The 21310-nt window shown below is 39.4% G+C and overlaps 3 protein-coding genes across 3 annotated transcripts; 2 read left to right on the forward strand and 1 right to left on the reverse strand.

Moving 5' to 3' along the window:
• Nucleotides 1-564: 564 nt before the first annotated feature.
• On the forward strand, nt 565-1557 carry LOC108148392 (ribosomal RNA-processing protein 7 homolog A). The gene is made up of 2 exons (XM_017275423.2): nt 565-675; nt 731-1557. Exons 1-2 carry the CDS (start codon nt 651-653, stop codon nt 1504-1506), a joined length of 801 nt encoding a protein of 266 aa, XP_017130912.1. The 5' UTR covers nt 565-650; the 3' UTR covers nt 1507-1557.
• Nucleotides 1558-3902: 2345 nt separating this feature from the next.
• Nucleotides 3903-6258, reverse strand: LOC108148144. Its single transcript, XM_017275005.2, has 2 exons — nt 5876-6258; nt 3903-4760 (listed from the first exon to the last, which is right to left on the reverse strand). Exons 1-2 carry the CDS (start codon nt 6206-6208, stop codon nt 4305-4307), a joined length of 789 nt encoding a protein of 262 aa, XP_017130494.1. The 5' UTR covers nt 6209-6258; the 3' UTR covers nt 3903-4304.
• A 1694-nt stretch (nt 6259-7952) lies between these two features.
• On the forward strand, nt 7953-20658 carry LOC108148136 (homeobox protein H2.0). Its single transcript, XM_017274991.2, has 3 exons — nt 7953-8854; nt 16174-16661; nt 20235-20658. Exons 1-3 carry the CDS (start codon nt 8335-8337, stop codon nt 20475-20477), a joined length of 1251 nt encoding a protein of 416 aa, XP_017130480.1. The 5' UTR covers nt 7953-8334; the 3' UTR covers nt 20478-20658.
• The last annotated feature ends 652 nt before the right edge of the window (nt 20659-21310 follow it).

Below are 21310 nucleotides of genomic sequence, written 5' to 3' on the forward strand. Positions count from 1 at the left end.
ACTTACAAAAAATTGTGATATGCCTTTTCTTAACGTTCCTTTCTTGTTGTAGATAATATCAGAAGATAATTCGAATTTTCTTAAGCTTGTAAAAGTGGTGTATACTTTTCGGTCTGTGAATAGTTGTGCATATAAGGTGGTGGTATTAAGTTTGCTAATTTTATTAAGAGGCAGCAAAAATTAAATGTTCCGGTCCCGACAGTGCTGCCCATCAAAAATGTTTCTTTTATCCATGTTTTCCACCATTTATGGATTCAGTTTATTTAAACGTTAAATATCTGGCAACGCCGTGGACAGCCCAAACACACCTGCAAGTTTGGAAAACTGAAGAGAAGGTGTCGCCAGATGGACAATTTATGCCCTTTATCGATGAAGGCGCCCAGGAGGACCACAATTTGGTACATAGCATGGAGTGGATCAGCAGAAGGCCCACTAAAAATAACAGTGAAAAAAACACCATGGAATTGCATTTTTAATTTTCCGTTACACCAGTGCATAAAGTAAACAAAAACAGATGTGATAGTTACGATTATCGATTTCGATAGGTCGCACATTTAAGCCAGCTGTTCCAAGTACAACACTTTCTAACTGCGCTATCCAACACTGAAAAAACCACACATTTATCAAATCTTCAAACACGAAAACACAAAATGGTAGAACTAGAGGGTTATGTCGGTAAATAAATAAACAAACGCTGTTCACGCCGTTGCTAATAGATTGCCCCATTTAGTGGTTCCACTGCGGACAACCCCGCAGGCCAAGTACTGCCACAGCGTTTACATGCGGGAGCACTTCATCCGGCTGATGGATCCCAACAAGCCCAAGGGTCGCACGCTCTTCCTGCTCAACATTCCGCCCTACGTGACGGAGGACAGCCTGAAGACGGTCTTCGGCCGGGCGGGGACCATAGAGGCCGTGGAGTTCGCCGCTAAGCCCGGCAAGGAGGAGACCATAAAGTGGTACGAGGGCACCGGCGAGCCGTTCTCCACCACGCGTCCGCCCTTCAGCTTCAAGGTGGCCTACGTGGTGTTCCAAAAGAGCAGCAGCATCGGCAAGGCCCTGGCCCTGAAGAGCATCGACCTCTTCAACAGCAGCGGCGAGTGCATCGTCCAGACCGGCATGCAGCTGTGGCACGAGGAGTACGAGGGCAGCTACCTGATGGAGACTCGGAAGGCGAAGCTACAGATCAACAAGTACATGGCCGGGTACGACAAGAGGGAGCGAGCCGCTGCGAAGGCGGCCAAGACCGGGGAGGCCGATGCCGACGGATGGGTCACCGTGGGCAAGGAGGGCCGCAACGCCGGCTTCGAGCAGAAGGCCTCTGTGATCGGACGCCTGGAGCAAAAGGTGGCCAGGGATCACAAGTCCAAGGAGCTGAAGAACTTCTACACCTTCCAGATACGCGAGAGCAAGATGCAGAACATCGTGGAGATGCGCAAGAAGTTCGAGGAGGACAAGCAAAAGATCGCGCTGCTCAAGCAATCGCGACGCTTCAAACCGTTTTAGTCAGTTCGCATAGGTTAAGCTTCGAATAAAACTTCTTTATGATACAGACCACATGCCCGAACTTCAGCTGGCCTGACCGCAGGCAAATCCCCATAAATTGGCTGCCGTCATTGACACTACCGCGACCAAATCCTGCCCACAACAGAATCCCACAGCAATGCCATAACTTATAACCGGCCGCAGTGAGAGGGCGCTCATAAAAGCTTATAAAAAGCAAACAACAAGAGAGCCAACTTGGGGATTGGAGACCGACGCAACGGCCGCTGAGCTTATTGTGTGATAATCACATTTGGTTTATGTTAATTTGAGAAATGATAAAAATATTTCGCTTATCAACTTTAATCATAATCGTCGCTGTGCCGTCGCCTTGCCCGAGACGCACTCGAAAACTCACTCTCCAGGTCCACGCAGCACGCGATCCCTCATCCCCGATCCGAGGAGGCTATTGCTGGCCCAGCTCAGGGCCGGACTTATTCAGATTTTTTGAAAAGAGGTTTGGGCTTATTTGCTGCGTAATATACATATTATGGTGTTGTATTTTGTAGGTTTGTAATGTACCGGGATGGTTTATGTTCCGATCACATATGTAGATTGTATTTGTTGAACGTATGTAACAATCGTTTCCGGTACTGTGGCGTATATACAATCCTGATCACGATCACATAACCAGTATAACGTCGATATTGCAGATTTATTACGCCAATTAAACGCAAAGTTATGCGGCCCACTTTGGTTTCAAGGGGTGTTACACAAATTTCGCAACGGAATTGCTTATGTATTATTAACATATAACTTTTATAATTACATGGTATTGCATTGAAAACTAATGATTTTGTTAAATGTAGCAATAGATATTGCTAGGATGACAGATAAGGGTAGCAAACTGACTTGATTTGTAATTCTTGTATTGTATTTTGTTAAATAAACAATTTTGTTAACAAATTACAAATCAGGCTTATTTATATTGCTAATTCTGCTTCGCTTAGCGATAAAATCATTTACTTTTTATTTTCGAGTCATGGAAATTCGATTATACTTTCATATTGGGGTTTCTTTTTCCCATCTGCTTATTTAACTGCATTATTGTTATTAAAAATAATTGATATTATGACGAAAATATTTATTTATTTATTTAACAAAATAAGCGTGAAACACAATGATAAGCACAATTAGTAGTTAGATGAAAATGTGATCTATTCCTTTTAAATTCACTTACATTTTTTGTATGGGTTAAAACTAAATTAATCTTGAAAATAGTGATTTATTTTTTAAGGGCCTACATAAGCATGTCGAAAAACATTTAATTTGCGAGATGTATGTACTTACGAGATGGAAGTATTTAATGAACTATTTTTCCACTTGACTCATCACTTAAGAAATGGGAACTGCCCTGGACCTCTGAGTCCGCCCCTGACCTGTGACCAATGCGAAGCGCATGACTCTTCGAAGCTCCAGACTCTAGGTAACACGAGATTTGGTGGAGACATGGGGAGTGAAATACAAACGAGGAACGCGTCGGGTAACGCATGCTGACGATGATCGCCTGGTTCTTGTGGCTTTTGCTGTTGTTGCTGGTGGCCTACTGTGGAGCCTGGAGACAGCCACACATTCATAATTTCTTCCGATTCGTATCGTTTATACATTTTAAATTGATTAAAATGCGATAAATCATAATCGCCAACGTCGGCCTGGCCCCAGACACTCTGGGACTTGGGAACTTGGGAACTCGGGATCTCGGGAACTCGGGACCATGTTCGGGTGATGGAACGATTTATGCGCCTCGAACATAATAAAGTGTTAACGGAACGAGTTATTAAGGTAGTCTAAATGGGCCCAAGTTAATAAAGGCCAAAAACAATTTGCATGGCCAGTGTTGCAGCGCTGAGATGCAGCGTCTAGGGTTGCATCTAGGCCTATATGCTGGGGCCCCAGCCTCCATCCCGGCTCAGCTAAGCTAAGCTATCCCATCGATAGACGGACACACAAGATGTCGAGAAATATAACATAAGCCGACCACACGTACGTCTCTCATGCCGCACAGCTGGATACCGAACCCAGTCCCAGTCGTCGTTCCTCGGTCCGCTCGGTTCGCCCGACGAGGAAAGGCTGAAACGCCGTGTCTTGTGAGCAGAACAATCAATAAATTTGAACACGTGAGCGGACGCGAATACGGACGACACTCAACAGGAACGACCGACCAAAAACCCCACAACAACAGCCACGACAATTCAGAGCGATAAGTGATCAGTGCGCCTTTTCGACTGATTGTTCGGAATTAATGTTTCAAAGGGTGAGTAAATACCCATGGAAGGTGCGGAATTACAATTTAGGAGCCACAAGTTTGTGCTGGAACTTGGGAGAAAAAGAATTAAAGCGACCCGGACTAAAACAATTAATTAATTAACACAAATATGTTTATTACATTTGGATATTTCGAACTTGAGCTCTTGAACCAATGTTCATCAAACTAGTTTTTATGCATGACCATCTAAATCTTTACAATAACCAACTGTCTTTAGCGAGTTATTCACTGAGGCCCACAAGCCTTCGGTGGATGGTTTCTGTAAGCCTTCAGATATTTTCAAGCTAATAAGTGGGTATTTTGCTCTTGATCAGGATCATAATCCTGTTCCGTATGAACCTTCAGATACGGATACTTTAAGAGCTAGAGACTTGGAAACTAACATGCAGATTCTAGCCCACGCAGTGCCACTTTAGTCTAAAATTTGGTGTAAAATGCAATACCCTCTGCAGGGGTGTCCTAAACCGTATTCAAATCACGAACGTCAAGAAAACAACTAGTAGCAATCGCCAAAATTGAACCATGGTGAGGAATCAACATCATCCGTTAATATGGGCTCCCTACGCGCCGTCGATGGACCGTAAAGATTGAACCGCCTGGAGCCAGCAACGACCTCGCGGTACCGCCTCACTGGAGTCCTGGACATGTGCAGCTCCATCAGGTCCCAGTCGTTGACGTCCCGGAAAACCGAACGAATCATGTGCATGCGGCCCAGCAGCTCGGTCTCCCGTAGTCCCTCGTACCTCCGGCCGGTGCGGGCACGGAATGTCTTGTAGACCTCGCTCTGCTGCTTGGTCTCCGTGGCCGTCTGTAGCTCCTTGCGGTAGAGGGCTCGGATTCCCCGGCCCAGGTGGCGAATGTGCTCGAAGTTCCGAACGTTGAGTGCCACCAGGGCTACGGCGTCCAAGTTTAAAAGCTTGTGTCCGTCAATGTAGTTCTCCCGAAATGTTTGCTGCAAGGTAAGTAAAACCCTTAGAAAGTGTGAATTGCACTTAAAGTACTTAATCAAGTCGATGGAAAGGCACATTCTAAAAATGGTCCCCTTGCTAATTATATTTGCATGGCCGTAGGACTAGACACTCTTGAATGCCCCATCTGTATATACAAACGGCATTTAACTGTTTATCTTAGCAACATTTTGATGTTGTTATTAATTATCGTGTTTTTATAGCCTAAATTATTTATTAATTTAAAAACAAATTCCACTGACCGACGAAAAAGTTGCGTTTTAAAATGGATATAAATGAAGGATGAACATTTTTTGTTTGTTGATTAGAGGAAGATCATTTCACTTCCACTTCCTATTGCTGCCAAGGGAGGATTTGCAGTAGGTCACTCGATTGACCAAACTTGTCAGCACAATGGCCTCAATGGCGACTTCGATCTCGTGCTTTATTTCGTCCATCGTCTCTGGATGGTTGGCATAGCACTTATTCTTAACGGCACCTCAAAAAATATAGTCCAACGGGGTCAAATCGCAGACGCGTGGCGGCCAGTTGAGATCGCCTTTTAGAATCGACTTAAGAAACCCTTATTCGTGGGAAGAAAGATAGCGGTCACCATTGACGGTTACGGCGGCTCCTGAATCCCTTTCCAGAAAAACGGGCCAATGCCGCCTGACCACACACCACAAGAAACAACACAACGTGCGGGTTTTCTTAGACCCAAATTCGGAAGACCTCGTTATTGGCGATACAAATGAGTTTCACTTGAAAAATTATTTATTTAAAAAATGCTCATCTTCTATCAAGGGCTCCTCGGCACATTGCGCGAACTGAACTTTTATATCCATTTAAAAACGAATTTTTTTTGTCTTTTTTTATATACTAGGTTTTCTGAAGTCTCTCTATTATACTTTTTTCAGGTGCGAATTTCTTGTATGTAAGTTTCAGCATGTTATGTTTTATTATATAAACCAACGTCCAAAACGCTAAAACGCCCATATATAGAAGACAAATATAAGTGCCAGACAGTTTGTATACAAAACAGTTAAGGTTCGACTTTGAAGTAATAAGAATGTTGTTATTTACATGAACATCCTTGAATGCTAATGCATATTACACATACCTCGTATTCAGGATAACCAAAGTTGCGCAGCCAGTCGGTAACATCGTTGATGCTCCACTTGAAGACTTCCGTGCGGGCCTGGGAATCCACGATAGCGGCGCAGAGATTGAACAGGGAGTCCGGCGTAGCCTTGAAGGGCAGTGGGACATCCCCCCTGTCGTACTCCACGTCGGGGAACATGTAGCTCGGGTAACGGAAGCTGAACTCCTCCTCCTCCTGCGGCGGCTCGCAGATGTCCGGGCTGTCCATTCCACCAGCGAAATGTAGCGGTGGCGACGGAACAGACGAACTCGAAGACGGAGACGGAGACGGAGACGTTGAGAACGACTCCATTCGAGTTGAAGAAGCGTACTGCTTCTTGGCTAAAACAAATTGAGTTGCCCCACAAAGTTTTGGTTGCGGTTTCCCCTCAGGAATAAGTGGTGTTCGTGTCTGTTACATAGTTTGCTTGCGTTTTCTTTGTTTCTCTTTCATTTATGGCATGCCCTATGATATTCCCCAAATGGTTTGTTTCTTATGCTACAAAGCTGAAGTTAAAGCTATAGTCTTAAAGTTTGAAAAAAGTTTCATAAAACTATTCTCAATTTCCCGTAATAAAGGCTGCATATTTGTCGAGAGAAGGAAAAAGTAACTACACAACACTTAGTTTAAATTAAAAATGTCCTAAAACATCTACGTAGAAAAACAAAATTCCTCTCTTTTGCTTTTTAGGGGATATAAAGTGTCACACTGGCAGCCTGTTTTCGCCTTTCATTTCTCAAAGTTGCATTTGCATATCCGTTTTTTTTTTTTGGGGTCAACTTGTTTGCCTGTGGTGCTAGGGTTTTTTGGCACCAAATCCGCCCGCTGGGGTGGGTATTTGCTGCCGGAAAGTATGCTATTTAAAGACAGTCACGTCAAGATTTCTATTAATAGCACGAGTTTCGATTCGCAATTCCACAATCTCACTTTAGTTTCTCAACCTGATAACATTTTATTCGTGTTCCTTTTGTTGGTTTTTGTTTGGGAATGCGGTTAGATTTACGGCCCCCGGCACAACTACCCACATTATCGACCGGCGTTACAGGTGGAGTTCGCGGAGATCGCTCACTTCCACGCGAGTTCCACGCCAATTAGACACACATTCCTCGGGCGCGAAAAAGAGATGCCGCATCGGCTGGCCGCTGACTCCGCCCACCGGAACGGACCGCTCGCATTGGCCACGAGCAACAGCAATCGCCATGGCCTCAGCGCAAGGGAACCGGAATCGCTGGGCCGCCTGTGTCTGTGTCTGTGTGGGAGTACGGGAACATATGGAGAAATCGGTAAACAAATCTCGGCGGCGGTCGAGGAAACAATCTCCGACTGAGCTAATGACACAGCGGCATGCTTGTGTGTAAACAACCGAACTGTGTAGCAAGTATCCCGTCCGTGCATGGCTGTGGCCACAGTGGAACCAACGCTACGGAAATTTCGATGACAGATGTGGAAAGTCCTTCACAAGGAAATTTTTTATATATAAGTTTTGTAAGCAAATTAACTTATAACTTATTTTGAAATATTTCAAATTAAAGTCAGACAATTGTTAAGAACGATCAGTACATAACATAAAATTAACATTTATTAAATCTTCGACCACGTTTTGATAACATCAGTATTGAACACGTTCAAAAAGTTACTTTTGTCTTTGAAGCCTGCGACAGTCATAGACCTTTGTGATTATCTCAACTCAGTCTTAGTACCAATTTTAAGTGTCTAATAAGAGCTTTAAGTTTCGCCCCTTTCAAAAATAAAATAAAGATATCTCACTTTTTTTTCAATTCCATCGCTTAGGAAACACTAACAATTAGAGATGCCCAGACTATAGATAAAGATGAAGTAAATCAAGTACTCTGATACCCACAGTCTGGTTTTAGACATGTCGATTGTATTATTACTATGTGTAGGTTAAATTTACCCAGGCACTGGATTTGATGCTTAAGATGTCAAAACACAGAAATAAAATCGTGGAAAAACAAATTTCATTTCAAATTTTTATCGAACGCATAGACTTAGTTGGCTGTTAGATTTAACAAGAATTTTCTTATGGCATGTTTGTTCAACCTTTTCTTCCTTTCTTCCACAAATGTACGAATATTGCGTGTAAACTCAAAGTAAAAATCTGAAAGGACAACTCGAAAAACCAATTTTGCCCCACTGTAAGCTTTGGGTACACAATCTCCGCGAGATTAACCTAACCGCCAAACTGTTCCGCCTTGAGTGCGCGATCGGCAATCGATCGTTGGCTGAGCGAGCTCCCTGGCCGGTTCCGATCAGTTCTGAGTGGAATGTCTTGCTAAGCGGTCTGTTCGAAGGTGCACAACAGCAACAGCACCAGTTTCGCGATCGTTTTCGTGTGATTCCAAGCGACGGTGTGACGACGGGACATGAATCGCGGAACCTTCCTCTGATAAAACGGATATACCCCCCATAACCGAGCAATGTTACTGCAGGAGTGTGCCGCCAGCATGGAACAGAGTATGCCCGAGAACCTCAGCACTCACATGTTCGGCGAGTGTGAAATGAGCCCAGCCCTTGCGAAGTGTCATGATCCGGTGGAAACTGATCGAGATCTGCAGACCAAAGAGTCCTGTGCCCCGGCACCAATGGCCAGTTCGTCGGCAGCCACAACCACAAGCACCACAACCAAAGTGAAGTTGAGTTTCAGTGTCGATCGGCTGCTGGGCTCCGAGTCCGGCGAGTCCCACCGGACCAGCTCTTCGTCGCCCTCGGCCAGGACCTGCTGCGATGGCAGTGTCTTCTCCTGCTGCTCGTTTCCACACTGCTTTGGCCAAGCGAATGCCGAGGCACGCAGGTTGGGACACGTTCCGCTCCCTGTGTCTGCGGCACCCACGTCCATGCACCCATATCCTTATGGGGGACTTGACAAACTCTATCCTAGCCTGTACATGGATTACAAATCAGTGCTGAGGCCGACCCCGATTCGTGCGGAAGAACACGGTGAGATAGTGAATACACTTTTTTGCCAGTGGGGGAAACCAAAAAGAGGCAAAAGGAATAAAGCGTTTGAGGAATATTAAATATTTTTAAATATCACAGTGGGCAGAACAAGTTTAAGAACACTTATAAGCACTTTCAGTGCAAAGTGGTCTTAAACTGTATACTACACCTTATATAGCAGCACAAAAAATCTTTTACGGACGATTTCCCAATTTTAAGGTTCTAGTTTGTAGTCTGTAACAAATGTTTCCATACAACAAATTTGCTTTCTTGATGAAGTGTCAACTAACATGACATGTCGACCCACGAAGTGGATTGCAATTCATAGCGCCAAGCCTTAAATAGCAAATACATTCCTCCTCATATTTGTTTGCCGACTAAAAAATAATACCTAGAATATTCCATCTACTTAAGTGTTATCGGTCAGATACATTTTAACATTACGAACAACAATTTAAAAACTTAAGGTGTCATTAACAAATGATACAAAATATGTTGCCTACATAAGGTGAGACTTTTCAGCAAACCTAATTATACCCCTTACTCGTAGAGTAACAATAAAAAGTATGTAACAGATTTATGACTCCATAAAGTATATATATTCTTGATCGGCATTCATAGCCGGGTCGATCAGATATGTCTGCCTGACTGTCTCCGTGCATAAACACTGCGATCTCGAAAGATTTCGTTTACAAACCGAGTAAATCTGTCCATTATTTAAGTGATAATTTGTTAAAATATAACACATTTATCTTTTAGTAGTAGGTACCGGGTAGGTTTTGCGGAGTGTACCATTCTCAAATAAAAGAACTAAATATTATTGCCTGTAAAAATATTATCAAAAAATTGTTTTTATAATAGCTCTCTTTTATCCGCAATACTTTATTGTGCAAAGGATGACTGCAAAATTTCATTTAGATTACAATTACATTTCTTTTTGAGTTACGTTATGCACCGACTCGAAAAAAGGAGTTTAAATTTTTATACCCTTGCAGAGGGTATTATAATTTCAGTCAGAAGTTTGCAACGCAGTGAAGGAGACATCTCCGACCCTATAAAGTATATATATTCTTGACCAGCATCACTAGGAGAGCCGATCTAGCCATGTCCGTCTGTCCGTCCGTCTGTCCGTCCATTTCTACGCAAACTGGCCTCTCAGACTTAAAGCTATCTGGATTAAACGTTCTTAAGAGTTGTCTTTCTATTTCAGTTAGAATAAAATCCGGTACGGGACGGATCGAACGACTATTAAATATAGATTGTGAAACAAACAAAAAAAGGAATTGAAAAAATTTTAATTTTGCTGTTTCAATTCGTTAAAATACCCTTTGAGAGAACTATATCATATAACTGCCATTGGAATGAGCGAAAAATGTACATATCATCATTGGTTTTAAACATATACCCATTATGATAAATATATTTGTAGTAGTTTCGCATTGTCAATAAACTGCATAGAAACGTACGGTCATTACGACAGCAAAAGGATTTTGAAGGAACTCAAGGTGGGCCCGAAATATATATACATAAATATTGGCGGGAAAAACTTAAGATCGATCGTTCCTTTCTGTGTCCATGATCACGGCATATGTTGAGGGCTATATCAAATCGCCTAATGAGGCCAATCAAGAACATTTAATAATGTATGAATATTTAAGGATGGAATAGTTTTTTGCATTGCATTACATAAGTCTATTAAAAAGTATAATACTTTTTGGTAGGATATGACAAGAAAAGGAACTGGGAAAGTTAACATTCCTGGAAACACAAATAAGCGGCATAACCTCAATAAATAATTCATTTTTATTTGAATTATTAATTGATCTGTATCCATATTGTGCAATATTCCTGTAGCCAACTGTTCCCCGCTTCTTGGACTTGACGAAAACAATTTGTTTGTGGAAATCGACAACAAAATAGTCGAAAATGTTTCGGGTATTTATGTTACTTCCTGCTGCTTTTGTATATCTGGGGACGACGACTTCTCATAGACTGCAGGCTGGCAGCGCACTTTGATCTTGTTTATATGAAAATAGGGAGAAACATAATCTGTAAATGTTTCGGTTTTCGAATAGAAATTGTTCATTGTTTAACAAGCTGCTTGGATTTTATACATCTCGTTTGCCTAGTCTTTTCTCATTCACTTTTATATACAACTACACTTATCAAGTGGCTGCTAACATGCTGAGGACTATTATTGATTGCAGAGAAAGGAAAAGTTGAATTAAATAGTCGGTCGTCTTATCTGCTTCCTTTTTTTATAAATTCTTAAACTATATTTATAATATTTAACACCATCTAAGGTTGAATGTGCCCAATTCCATTTATTTGCCAAAGTGTGAAACCAAATTAGCACCCAACTAAAGTAAATTAGCCTTCCCACCACCAAAAAACATTTTTGAAAATTATAATCAATGTTAAACAGTTTTTAAACACATTTGCGATGGCAAGAATTGAAGGGCAACAAGTAGGAGAATAAATTCGACATTGCCTCAATCAACAAGAGATCGGTTAAGAAAACAGCAAAGTTTCATCAATCCTGGGGCCACCTAAAATAAATTAAATTCAAAAGACCAAAGCCGAAAATTAACCACAATTTATGAACAAATTAAGAGTCAGTCTTTAAAAATAAACTTCAAGCTCGTGCGGAATGTGGAAAACGTTTGTGGAGAAGAGTTTGTTTATTTGCTTGAGCAATTGGCCCGTCATTCATGGGCAGCTACAGATAGCTATTCATCTAATTGCCTTCGATAATGAATTGTTCCGCTGGCGAAGAGATTAGGAAGGCAAAGGAGTCACTGATAGATCCATCAAGGGGAAGCGAAGGTGTACAGTGTACATGGAGGGTGGAGGGAACTTTATCCTGTAATGCCGGGGGTCTTTGATAGATTGGGCGCCACGGGTCCAACTACTGGGACATAGTCGATGGTGCTGGGCTGCCGTTCCGGCTAATGACGAGGAATGACTGCCTGATGGACTGAACGAATAAATACCTGAGTGACTGTTTGGGTAAAGGTGAAGCTATGCGGCGTTTCTGGGGGCCAGGCCAAAGGCTAAGTATTTACACAACCACCCACTGTGGTGGCCTTTCCAGGAGGAGGCTACTCTGCGGCTGCCTGCCGAGTCCAACTTGCCGGCCTCTGCAGAGTTATTCCGTGATGGATTGATTGCATCGCATCGCACATCATAAAATCATGGGCCAAGCCAGATCTCTTCGGTTCTGGCAACAACTATTTGTTGCTGTTTGCCTGTCCCGCCTGGTGATGAGTAGTTTGTTGTTGCCTTTTTGGTTGCGGACCGATCGATCGATCGACCGATTGATGAAACAGACTATTGTCTGATATGGAAATTCTGTTTAAACAATAATGCGGCGCCGTGTGTCTAATTAATTAACAATTTATATGTTAATCCAACTGTTAGATGCACTTTAAGAGCGCCCAAAGATCTCTGATTAATGATCACCATAAGTCGATTTGGTTTGGAACTTTAAAGATGCTTTGAAGTTCCCAGCAGCAGGGGAGGGCCGCTTGTAGCAGTAATAACTACAGCTCTCTGAATTCGAATCATCGGTAATTCAGTGATATTAATAAATAGGGAGATCAGCTTGAACTCCCTTAGGAAAAGCGAAAAACAAATTCATTTTTTAGTATTAACCTTAACTTATAAATTTCCACGCAAGCCTATAGTATAAGCCGATTCGAAATTTGCGCTTGCTTTAAAAAAACCAGATACTTTATGTGACATTTTTATAGTTTTTAATGCCACATATCGATATAATGGCAAGATGACTATAATTTCAGTTACAATTTTTTTTTCAACTTTTTCGTAACTAATATAAGTCTCCCAAAAGAAGGTAACTGAGTTGTCGAATCAAATAGACAATGAGACCAAAGCATCGAAATTTATTTAATGGTTGCCAAATCTCTGACTTCCTGTTCGTAAATACATTTTAATCAGTAATAGCTTTAGTGACTTATAAAGTTTTGAAAAGGAATGTGATTGCTCTTTTAATGATAATTTGTTTTACTTAAAATGAACTACGAAGTCATAAGTTCAACTGCTAAGAAACGAAAACTATGTACAATACATATATTCTTAGAAAAGTCTCATTTTAATGACCTGTTTTTGATCAATAAAAAAGCCGTCTCATTGGTTTTCACAAAAGCTATTTATATTACAGACAGTGGCCACCGTTGATAGTCAACAACTATGTTTCCATCTTTTTGGAAGCCTGATACAAGTTACATTACACTTTTATAACAACATTCCTAAATGCAACTTATATATGAAGAAGTATTATTTTCTAACAAGTAAATAGCACAAAAAATTGTATGCTTTGGGAGTTAATGAAAGAGAAAAGCAAAAGCTTACATAATCTTGAAGAAAGAAATGGTTTCTTATACAAAATAAATAAAAGTTTTAAAAATAAAATAAAATACTAGTTAAAAACCTGTTTTTAAAATTAAAAAAAGATCTAAATTCCGGGTTACATTCGTATTTTTTGAAAATAATAAATTTATATCGATTTTCCTGTTTATTTTCCCATATTTCTTATGGCAGTCACATAATAAAGTAGTTCGAATTTTATAAAATTAAATCTGTATTTTTTTTTGTGGATTAATATATTTTTTATGTTATAGGGTGGCAAAAGTTTTTTTTCTTCATTGAAAACTTATGAGTAAAAAATTTATCTTATGTGTTTAGAAATTTTCTTTAAAAGCGATAACAATGGTTATTTATGGTTAAAAAAAAAATCAACTTGAAAAAGTATGCGTTGTGACAGAGATTTCGAAAACAATTTGCATTTTATCTAGTGTCTGAGATTTTATTGTGCTTTTCCCAAAAGATCATTCGCAGTTTACCCCAAAATAAGACAAACCGAGAAATATGCAAGAAGTCGTAAATACGGATTATCCCTGCAACCCGTGCAAATAAATCGATTTAAACTTAAACACAGCTGCAAAATTTACGATTCACGGATACTGCAGCGCGCATTGCATTGGCTCTCGAGTGATTTAAGATAGCACGTCGAAATTATCACAACTCATTAAGATATTTACCGGGCTGCGGGATTGAGGCTCCCGGTATTTATAAAAGAATCCCAAAGTCGGCAATTAATGAGCTCGCGCTGTGAGGGGACCACGGTGCCCCCGCACAACACGAAGGTGTTGAAAATCGGTGAAAACTCATTTTAACAAACCCCCGATGGTTGACACAAACCAAATGCCAAAGAGGCCAATTAATGCGTTATTAGCCTCTGCAGATGTACAGAAGGCAATGGCGTTGGAGATTCAATTGTATCCACAAGTGCAGGAGCGCATTTCCGTTGCAATGTAAATAGACACGAACGCGTAGTGTTTTCCTTAAGTAAATAAAACGTTCTCCATGAAAACAATTAGGCGCATGCCGGTAAACCCCAAACAAAACAAAAAAAGGCAATAAAAAATTCATAAGCTAATTTAGCGCTGTCAAAAAACCAAGAATGGTCCACTTTACACCCAGAGAAAATATGTTTTATCGCCAATTATATATAGTCGAATGACACGTCTTTCAAATACCAGTTACCTTGGTAGCCACTTTTTAAAAATATGATACCCTAACAGATGTCTTCACTTGCAATTTTATTGGCAACCAAAAACGTTTCGGCGCCATCTCACGTTTATGGATACCATACTTATTGACAGTGCTAACGTAATTGAATTATTTTTGTTTTACCTTCGGAAACAATTTTGCAATTGGATCATTTTTTGTGGGTTGACATATATTGATCAAATAAATATATACCGCAAAAAAGGATTTATCAACCGGATATCTGTAGCGATTCACGATTTGTCAGCTTTGGACGCCCGCTCTAACAAACAACAAATTTTTAAAAGTATCAGAAGATTATTCTGTTTTCCCACGCCAAGTAAAGCTAAATAATGCTGTAAAAAATGTAAATAAATATCACTCTGAAAACTCTTTAAACTAACATTAAGACAAACAGACAAACAGATTGTAAAACCGAATTTAAAACATACAGAGGACTGTAAATTGTCCCATTTAATATATATTATTTAGAAACGTTATAAATTCGGTGAAATTAAACGATCAAAGATTTTACTTAAACGGCATATTCCAAAAACATCAATATTTCAAGCGCCAATTTTTTTTTATCGCGGTGGTGAATTGATTGTGTGTTTCAAAAGTAGTAATTGGGTTGTTCTAGTTTTATGGCGCTCATAATTCAAATACAAATACAAATGCAATGGAAAAATACAAATGATTCAATAAAAATAAATGAAGTTAGATTTTAGAATTCCAATCACCATATCGTAATTCTTCAACCAAAATTTTTAGTTAAAATCCTCTATATGCGAATATTTGAACCTTAAAAGCCGAAAAAATTACCGCTGCTATAGTAAAGTTAGTAATGCTCATGTAATTATGTACGTGATTACTATATCAAAATACTTAGATACTATTCGACGTATACTATACGTACACGTAATTAAAATATATACATATGCATGTTTTTCTACTTTTAGAATATATCATCCTGTAAACTTTAAACAAAAAAACTAGTTTGCGTAGAAACGGACGCACGGACAAAAAGGCGGTCAGATAATATATATATATATATATAGATCGAGGAGCCAGTAACATTAGGCTCCGTCTTTTCGTCTAAAATTTAAGCTTAAAGAAAGCTTGCACAATTCCATACTCTGTGTATAACCTGAGAAATAGAAAACATGTCTAACTTAGATATTCAAAAAGCGTTTAATGAAAGGAAATCACTCGGATTCGACCTCAACCTCGTGTGCCCCATGTCGTGCTCGATTACCCCAAATAATTCTCGCTCTCTACAGATAATTGTTTTTGTTTAGATTCCCGCTAGAGGTAAACAAATTTTTTCGCCCCTAGCCACAAAATGCTACAATGATTATTTCAAATTAAGTGAAAATTTTATTATAAACAAACCCATTTAAATATTTTCAACGTGAATTTTATTAATCAAAATAATTTACTCAAAACAACGAAATAATTTGTGAGTTCCATATTTTGGCTGGTGAAATAATTTTGTTTTGGAACCGGGATAAATGTATTATTTCCTCCGGATACACTCTACAGTGGGGGAGGATGTTGCTCAAAAGCAATGGTGGTATTCTTATAAAAATAAATAACCGAATGGTTGTGTAAAAAACGCAGCCGGTATGGGCGGAATAAACAATTATGGTTTCAACAAAATAAGAGTTATCGCATATCGAGGAAGCGAAGCATTGAAATCACCTCTCCATCGACTCTAACACTTTATGTTTCCAAACTCTACCACCAAACAGCCGCACCCACCTATCCATCGCTGGCCACCAACGCGCTCCTTCGCTTCCATCAACATCAGAAGCAGCAGCACCAGCAGCACCAGCAGCATCAACAGCATCAGCAGCACCATCCAAAACACCTCCATCAGCAGCACAAGCCCCCGCAGCACAGCTCGTCACTGCTGGCGCCTCTTCACAGCCTCACGACCTTGCAGTTGACGCAGCAGCAGCGATTTCTGGGCAAGACGCAGCCACAGCTACTGGACATCACGCCCACGGCGCCGGCGGCAGCCACCTCACAGAATGGCGGTTACCCACAGCAGGGCAGCAGCTCTAATCCGAGTAACTCGGGAAGCAGCGGCAACGGGAAGCGCAAACGCTCCTGGTCCAGGGCCGTCTTCACAAATCTGCAGCGCAAGGGGCTGGAGATTCAGTTTCAGCAGCAGAAGTATATCACCAAGCCAGATCGGCGAAAGCTGGCGGCACGGCTGAACCTCACCGACGCTCAGGTGAGTCTGAAATATATTTTATTTAGATTTAGTACTCGTTTTTAATTTAGGACACAAAGTATTACAGTTCAGAACCTTTTTTTTATAGTTTTATACGTGTAATTTTAAAGATCAATTGGAATGATTTTTAAAAAATTCTAAAATTATTATTTTTTTATCTAGATGTCGTTGGTTTTTATTTTTTCTTTATGCTTGGCAGATTTTGTGGCGTGTTTCCGACGGGGTAGTTGGTTTTAAGATCGAACAGCACAGATAAAAATGTTCTTCTCTGAATTCGCACGTCCAACATTTTGTCATATTATATTGTTTGTTCTGTTTAACGCGCTGAATCTTAACTTGCCAAAAGGGTATTTGGGATCAGTAGTCGTCATAACTTTTTGCAACAGCCAAAGCGTTGTGTGCTCAATTCAAGCCCCAAGAGGTAGATTGAAAATTATAAAATCTGCGTCTTGGATTCGATCTAGCTAAAGGCTATGTTTTTAAATGCTACAAGAAGTTTGTGCTGGATGGCAGAGTCACAATTTCCGAAAACCGCAATGAAACAAAAATGTAAGGGCTTAAGCTTCCATTTTGCACCAATCTATACTTGCTTTATTATTCTATAAAGCATATTGAAAAAAATAATGAACTGATTAATTAATTAAATAATTAACAATAATATTCAAAGACTGGAAAATGTGATTGATCACGCTTGCCCACTCTGCTCAAAAAAAAGTCTCTAGAATTAATTTTTGAAATTACTCAAGGAAGGTAACAAAAACCACATTTTAGGCAAAAACTCGTAGATGTTCAGGGATGATAAAAAGTGTTTACACAATGAACAATTATTTACCTACTTCATCTAATTATACCCGTTACTCGTAGAGTAAAGGATATATTGTTTCTTGAAAAGTATGCAACAGTTAAAATGATGTGTTTCCGACTCCACAAAGTATATATATTTTTATGATCAGGATCAATGCCGAGTAGCCATGTCCGTCTGTCTGTCTGTCCGTCCGTATGAGTGTCGAGATCTTTCATGTTACTCTGAATCATGATAGCCCTTACTTATTGTGCTGTGTGTGTGTGCTTCGGTTATATCTATGGCTAGAACCAAACATTTTTAGAGTCGTGCTATTTGATTAACACGCTATGGAGTTTTTTTATAATGTGGCTGTGGTGATCGCTGATGTAGAGAGACACAACGAAAGAACTGTTAGCGGGGTTAACGGTGAAGTTCGGTTGATTTTTGTTACTTAGTTTGCTTACTAAGTGAAATTGAATTGAATTTGTAAGCTTAGTACCGCGCATCTAATAGTCTGGGAATTCGTCTAAAGCGTTCTTTCTTGTTTTGGATTTTAAAGTTGTTGTTAAAGCCAAAATTCAAAGAAAAAGTAGTTTTTGCACAGCATTATCGATAAAGAAGGAAGTCAAACAAGCGGAAAAGATAATGGTTCATAGGACAAAGTTGAAAACAAATGAAAATATTTTTGAGGTACTTACATAAATCATAGTTTTTAGTGAGCTTTGAATAAGTGCAGTTGTGTTCTCTTAGTTGAAGATCTTAGAAGTGTAAAGTTGCGAACTTCGTATAAAAAATGATTACAACAAAAAAGTTATTTATAGAAATTCGTTCTGAAAATGTTAGCAAGTTTAAATTTGGAATCTCAGCCTCCAAATTGGTCAAGTTTTACAAAATTTCCGGGAAAAACTGCTTACAGTTTAGCAAAACAAAAAAAGAATTACCGTTTTTAACCGACACGGTTGTAAAACCTGTTTTCAATCAAAGGAAGTGTAGACTAATTAATGGAACAGTAATCGAAAATCCTTCAATTAGTCCTGTTAAAGTCACTAAAAGTCTAATTGGTTAGCGATAGCACACTGCGCCCCAGATTGAAAGAAATTTATCATAATACAAATGTTGTTCGATAAGTGATTGATGTTACCGGTGCGAACCAAGCAAACCGGGTTGCATTTGCTTTGGAGTACCTCAAACGGCCAATAGAGTTTTAGAATAATCATTGCAATTCCAAGGATCGGTCGAAAAGCAATTTATGCATCTGTATCAACGGCAAAGGAAGAACAGCCTCTTAACAAATTTGCGGGTAGCTCATTAATGTTTGATGATTGTTCCTATGGGAGCTATATGCTATAGTCGTCCGATTTTAATGAAATTTAAACCGTAAATCAGAAATATTTTACCATTACTAAATGCCCAAGGACTAAACAACAAATTGAGAAACAGCAAAGTTATATTTTTGTATACCCTTGCAGAGGGTATTATAATTTCAGTCAGAAGTTTGCAACGCAGTGAAGGAGACGTTTCCGACCCTTTAAAGTATATATATTCTTGATCAGCATCACTAGTAGAGTCGATCTAGCCATGTCCGTCTGTCCGTCCGTCTGTCCGTCTGTCCGTCCGTCTGTCCGTCTGTCCGTCCGTTTATATGCAAACTAGTCTCTCAGTTTTAAAGCTATCTGCATGAAACTTTCCCAAAAGTTGTATTTCTATTGCAGGTAGTATATAAGTCGGAACGAGCCGGATCGGACGACTATAGCATATAGCTCCCATAGGAACAATCGGAAAAATAATTGAAAAAAAATTATAACTTTGCTGTTTTTTAATTTTTTGTTTAGTTCTTCGACGTTTAGTAATGGTTAAATATTTCCGATTTACGGTTTAAATTTCTTCAAAATCGGACGACTATAGCATATAGCTCCCATTGGAACAATCGGACCGTACTTCTGAACAATATACCAATAATTTCGATCGAAGTATATTCAAATCAATTAAAAGACAGCGAGGTTATAATTTTTTCATATATTTTTCCGATTGTCCCCATGGGAGCTGTATGATATAGTCTTCTGATCCGGCTTCTTTAACTTCTATGTTAACTGCTTTTAAACTGACAGGCTAGTTTGCGTAGAAACGAGTGGACCGCCAGACGGATGTGGCTAGATCGACTCTCTAGTGATGAAGATCAAGAATAAACATACTTATAGGGTCGGAAATATATCCTGCTTTGCGTTGCAAACTTCTGACTAAAAATATTATTTTGAATTATTGAATTTTTTTGAAAATTATTGTGGACAAATTATTAAATTTGATAGATTAGATATACGTTTTTAATTTTATTAAAATCGGATTACGATACCATCGGAATACGGTTCATAGGAACGATCGGATAGTTAAGCTTAAAATCATCATAGCTTAAATGTTTTCAAACATATACGCATATAAATCGAAATAAAGAACAATTAATTTTTGCTATATAAACTTCGGCTTGCCGAAATTTGCTTCTTTCCTTTTTTTTGTGTTGTTCTAGTAATAGAAATGGTTTATTATTTCAGAAATACTGTTTTAAGTTTATTATAAGCTTAGAAACGATCGAGTAATTCTCTGGAGAATTATAATAACTTCACTGCTTTAGGGAATTAAAAATCAAAAAATAGTTGTTTTATAGAATTTTTAATTTTTGCAATTGTTGTTGGCGTATATAAAATTCGGCTTGCCGAACTTTTCTTCTTTCTTGTTAAATGATTAATTAAGTAATTAATTAAATATAATATTTGTTTTATATGTGCACTACCTAGGTCAAGGTTTGGTTCCAAAACCGACGCATGAAGTGGAGGCATACGCGGGAAAATCTGAAGAGCGGCCAGGAGAAGCAGCCCACTGAGGTACCAGGAGGTGGACGTGGGATCAAGGCTTCTACGTTATCGGGAGGAAGTACTCCCCATGAGACTCTTGACTATAGTTCCGATAGCTGTTCGAGCGTGGATTTGAGCGAGCAGGCCGAAGACGATGATAACATTGAAATTAATGTGGTTGAGTAGAGCTACATATGTTTTACACAAATTGACATCTACTCGCCTGTCGAAATCGTGTTACACATGTTAAATGCCATGTAGATGTATTTATTTCAATCGCTACGAGCAGTAATGTAGATAAATACTAAAAAAAAGTAAATTTAAATTATACAATATACTTATTTATTTTAAAATATATTGCCTTACCAACTGGAAGACTTTTATTTAATTAGTTGCCTTTATAATTAAGTTCAGTGGTTTTTCTATCCATCTGTGTTTTCCATTCCGCAACAAAACGATTTCGGGCAATAACAATAAGTGATATTAATACGCAATGCCCCTTTCATGCGCAACGCGCCAACAACAAAATTTAATTAAGGGAATACCGCTGCGATCAGCAGAATATGAAACTCGGCGACAACTGGGAGACCTTCTCTAATCAAGACAATGATAAAAGTCGATAGGCCAAAATGGGGAAAACAAACGACTTGAGTCAGTTGGTCAGCGCGGGGACAAGGCAATCCATACGTAAGATCAGAGGGATGGAGCTTTAGAAACGGAAACACAGCCGATAGAGAGTACTAATTAGACAAACAGTGAGAGTAAGTTGTTGGTGCACGACATTGAAATATAATATTACTCACTCTGCATGTTTGTTATTGTTGAGATATTCAGTGTTCTTCCAAAAAAAGTTGGTCAGTCGCTTGAAAAGTTTATGCAAGTTCTTTTAAATTTCAAAACTTTACAAGTTTCAAAACTTGGATAATTGCAAAGTGTAGAAATACTTTAATACCACACATAATATTATGACAAAATAAATAAAACCTTCTTCCCAATTTAAAAGTGGCTCATGCAAAATA

The sequence above is a fragment of the Drosophila elegans genome, unplaced genomic scaffold (assembly GCF_018152505.1).
Source record: "Drosophila elegans isolate 14027-0461.03 unplaced genomic scaffold, ASM1815250v1 contig_397, whole genome shotgun sequence".
Classification (NCBI taxonomy): Eukaryota; Metazoa; Arthropoda; class Insecta; order Diptera; family Drosophilidae; genus Drosophila; species Drosophila elegans.